Source organism: Trichechus manatus, unplaced genomic scaffold, assembly GCF_000243295.1.
Source record: "Trichechus manatus latirostris isolate Lorelei unplaced genomic scaffold, TriManLat1.0 scaffold00308, whole genome shotgun sequence".
NCBI lineage: Eukaryota > Metazoa > Chordata > Mammalia > Sirenia > Trichechidae > Trichechus > Trichechus manatus.
In genome coordinates this window covers 38,426-41,775 of record NW_004444244.1, presented here as the reverse complement: position 1 = coordinate 41,775, position 3,350 = coordinate 38,426, and the positions used below count along the sequence as shown (strand labels likewise).

Below are 3,350 nucleotides of genomic sequence, written 5' to 3'. Positions count from 1 at the left end.
AGGATAAACCTAAAGAATGAGTAAGGTTTAGTTGATTAGAAGGGATAGGCTATAACCTATGACATCGATGTGGAAACAAGAAGACAGAAGCTCTCTACCGAGGGTAAGAGCAAGTTCTGTCTGGCTAAGAAAGAGTTCGCTGGAAGGATAATGGGAAAGACATCTGTAAAAGTCGGCTGGGGATGACGTTGCGATAATGATGAAGGAAGGCAAGGCTATTTAGATATTGCCCAGGAGATCCTGAAGATTGGGGCTTTGAAATGTATCTGTTATGCCCACACTGTTCTGTGTGTTGGCGTCACATCTGCCCGTCTTTGTCTTGGTTTCCCCATATGTAAAATGGAGGCGTTGAACTGAAAAATTTCAAAGATGCCTTTCTGTTCTGTGATTCTGGGTCTCTGACTAGTTAGAATATACATGGAAGAAGGCTTTGTGGGACTTCAAATTGGGACATTGTGGAGCTGGCTACTCCTTCCATTCCTATGGTTTGGAAGGATGCAGTGATATTTTACGTTTTATTTAAATTGTGGATGTGAAACTGTGGGAGAGGTAGTATTGCTCAAGGTTGACATCTGAATGGCATAATAAATTTTGGAACTGTTGGTACTTTGTTATTCTGCTAAGGTGGCAGAAGTTACAACACAGAGCTTTAGGGTTTCCAGGGAGCAGCTGGTGGATTCGAACTGCTGACCTTTTGGTTATCAGCCTAGCTCTTAACCACTTCCCCTCCAGGGGTCTTCATCAGCACTTCACAAAACCCATCTCAATTATCTTCCAGCTGTGCACAGTGGAACATTCCCAGTTTAGGGATAGAAAAAGTGAAAGAAGAGAAAACAAAAACCCCAAACCTGTTGCCGCGGAGTCAGTTATGACTTATGGCAAACCCATGTGTTGCAGAGTAGAACTGTTCCATAGGGTTTCCTTGGCTGAAATCTTTACAGAAGCAGATCACCAGGCCTTTCTTCTGCGGTTCTAGTAGGTGGGTTCTAACCATGAAGCTTTAGGTTAGTACCCAATTGCAAACTCCTTGCAACACGCAGGAACCGTGAAAGAAGAAAAAGAGAAAGGGATTCTAAATTAAGCAGGGGTTTGGCTCAAGTCATAGTTTACGCAGCAAAGAAGCTATCTCAGGTAAATAAACTCTTAAAACTTGTTAATAACTTTTATAATGTTCTTGGTAGACTTCATCAAGAATTGGAGCCATCCCCCCTGGGCACTGAGTAATAACCACATGGTTTCCTCAGCGTGAATCTCCCACTAGAGTAGCTTTTAAGAAATAGAAGTCAAGAGCAGGGTTCCAGATGACATTGTTCAGAGTTCCTTTGGTCTGCAGTCACTTACTGAACTGAGTGTGGATGGTTTTACAGAGTTAGGATTATTTCATAATCTCTCTCAAAAGCACAAACTTGGTGATCTTTTAAATGCCCTAACAGGTATTCTGTGCCTCTGGTTCTCTTTCAGTGGGTTGTCTTCTGGCCTCAGAGTATCCCCTATCAGAGCCTGGGTCCCCTGGGCCCCTTAACTCAGTACCTGGTGGACCACCATCACACCCTCATGCGTAAAGGGTAAGGAGAGCTGCAGAAACGGGATGTGGGCATGGGAGCTAATTCACATTAGGGCACCTTTCTTTTTGAGATTTCAGTGTTAGATTTCATCAGCAAGTAACCACCGCCTTCAACTAGACTGACTTTTTTTGTTCTAGGTATTGGCTTGCCTGGCTGATTCACGTGGGAGAGTCCTTGTATGCCATGGTATTATGCAAGTGAGTCTTTGTATAGGTCTTTGTCACGTTCTTCTTGGTGTCTAATATAAGCTGAGAGTAGCCACACCTAAATAATTCACGCACCTGTAGGCTGAGAGCGCTCTCAGGGCAGAGTCGAGTCCCCATGCCTAATACTGAGCCTGGCCCAGAGGAAGTGCTCAGTAAATATTTGATGAGTGAATTCACTTCGTTTGTGTTAATCAATTATTTAGTTATTTAATTTAGATGATTTGTGTTATTTTAAATTTTTTTCTGTACAGCCCCAGTAAGAACAGAAGATTAGAATCAATCCTGGTTTCACAACAGAATCACTGGAGGAGCTTTTTCAAAATAACGCTTGTCTGGTTTCCCGCCTCAGAGGTTCTGGTTCTGTAGGTCTGACTTCAGACATAGAAATCTGTTGTTTTTTCAAACTCCACAGATACTTTTGGGGTACACAGCAAGTTGAAACCACTGAACCAGATACTACTCAGCAGATACCAGGGCAGGTCAATACACCAGTAATATTTTTTATGGTCACGATTAACTGTCACCTCTATTATTGCTGTAATACTTCTAAAAGTAGAAAGTAAGATACTTTTTATTACTACTAAATGTTAATAATAAAAATAGCTAATATTGATTAGGTACATACTATGCCAGACACTGTTAAATGCTTTAAACGGGTGACACTACTCTGTCTTCTGGGTTATCAAACAAGCTGAGCTTTCTAGGATAGGAGCAGAAAGCAACTTTCTCCTTTCTCACCCCTGTCCAGTAAGGTCACCCTGTGGATTGTTCCTTGCCTCCCACCCCAGCCCTGGATGAAACCTCATGCAGATTCATAGGTTTTCCAGTCGCTGTCTGATGATTATCAAGTCCAGTCTGGTCTATTTATTAAGATTATGAACTCTCATTCAACTCAGTCTCTGCCCTCATCCAGCTAGTAGTGTTCAAGTGTCTGCTCTGGGGAAGTGGGTGCAGTTGATGTCTTCTTGTCTTCTCTCTCATTCTGTCTTTTTGCTAGCAACAGTGGCTTCTGATCCCTTGGCATGCTGGTTGTAGTTAAATGGCTACTGCCTTGGAGATCACTGCTACTCTCCAGGTAGGCCTCTGGGACAAGGCCTCTTTTAAATGCACCCATATCCAGTTCCCTTCCACGAGATCTGTATGGCTTGTGGTCACTGGCCTCCTTATCCTTTCAAAATCTGGTATGCACACAGTGCCCGGTGCAACCACGTCTCTGCTCTCCCACCAGGCTGGCTGCGCCAGTCTTTACGCTTTTAAAGTATGAATCAGGTACTCGTCCCTTCATGCTCCAAGTTCTAGGGTCTCACGACTCGCTCTCCAAGTGGTTCTGTTTCGGCCATTCTCTGAGCTTGGCTTGTGGTAGGAAGCGCCACAGCATTCTCATTCCTCTTTCCAGTTGGCCTCTTCGCCTCCTAGTGAGATCTGAGCTTGGAGTTGTGCAGTTCAGCCCTGCAGCTGAGAGTGGAGGAGTATCTGACACCTATTTTGTTCTCAGCATTTGGAGCCTCTGATGAAAACTAGAGTCAGATTTAACATCCTGCTTACAGTTCTTTGAAGGGTGGAGGGGAACAGGTCACTT

The 3,350-nt window shown here is 43.8% G+C and overlaps 1 protein-coding gene across 1 annotated transcript in view; it reads left to right on the top strand.

Moving 5' to 3' along the window:
• The window catches only part of TMEM254 (transmembrane protein 254), a 9,902-nt gene that overhangs the window by 775 nt on the left and 5,777 nt on the right, over positions 1-3,350 (top strand). The window contains exons 2-3 of the mRNA XM_004390546.2: positions 1,462-1,565; positions 1,703-1,762. Of these exons, the coding sequence (XP_004390603.1) occupies positions 1,462-1,565; positions 1,703-1,762 (164 nt within the window). The remainder of the gene's footprint in view (positions 1-1,461; positions 1,566-1,702; positions 1,763-3,350) is intronic.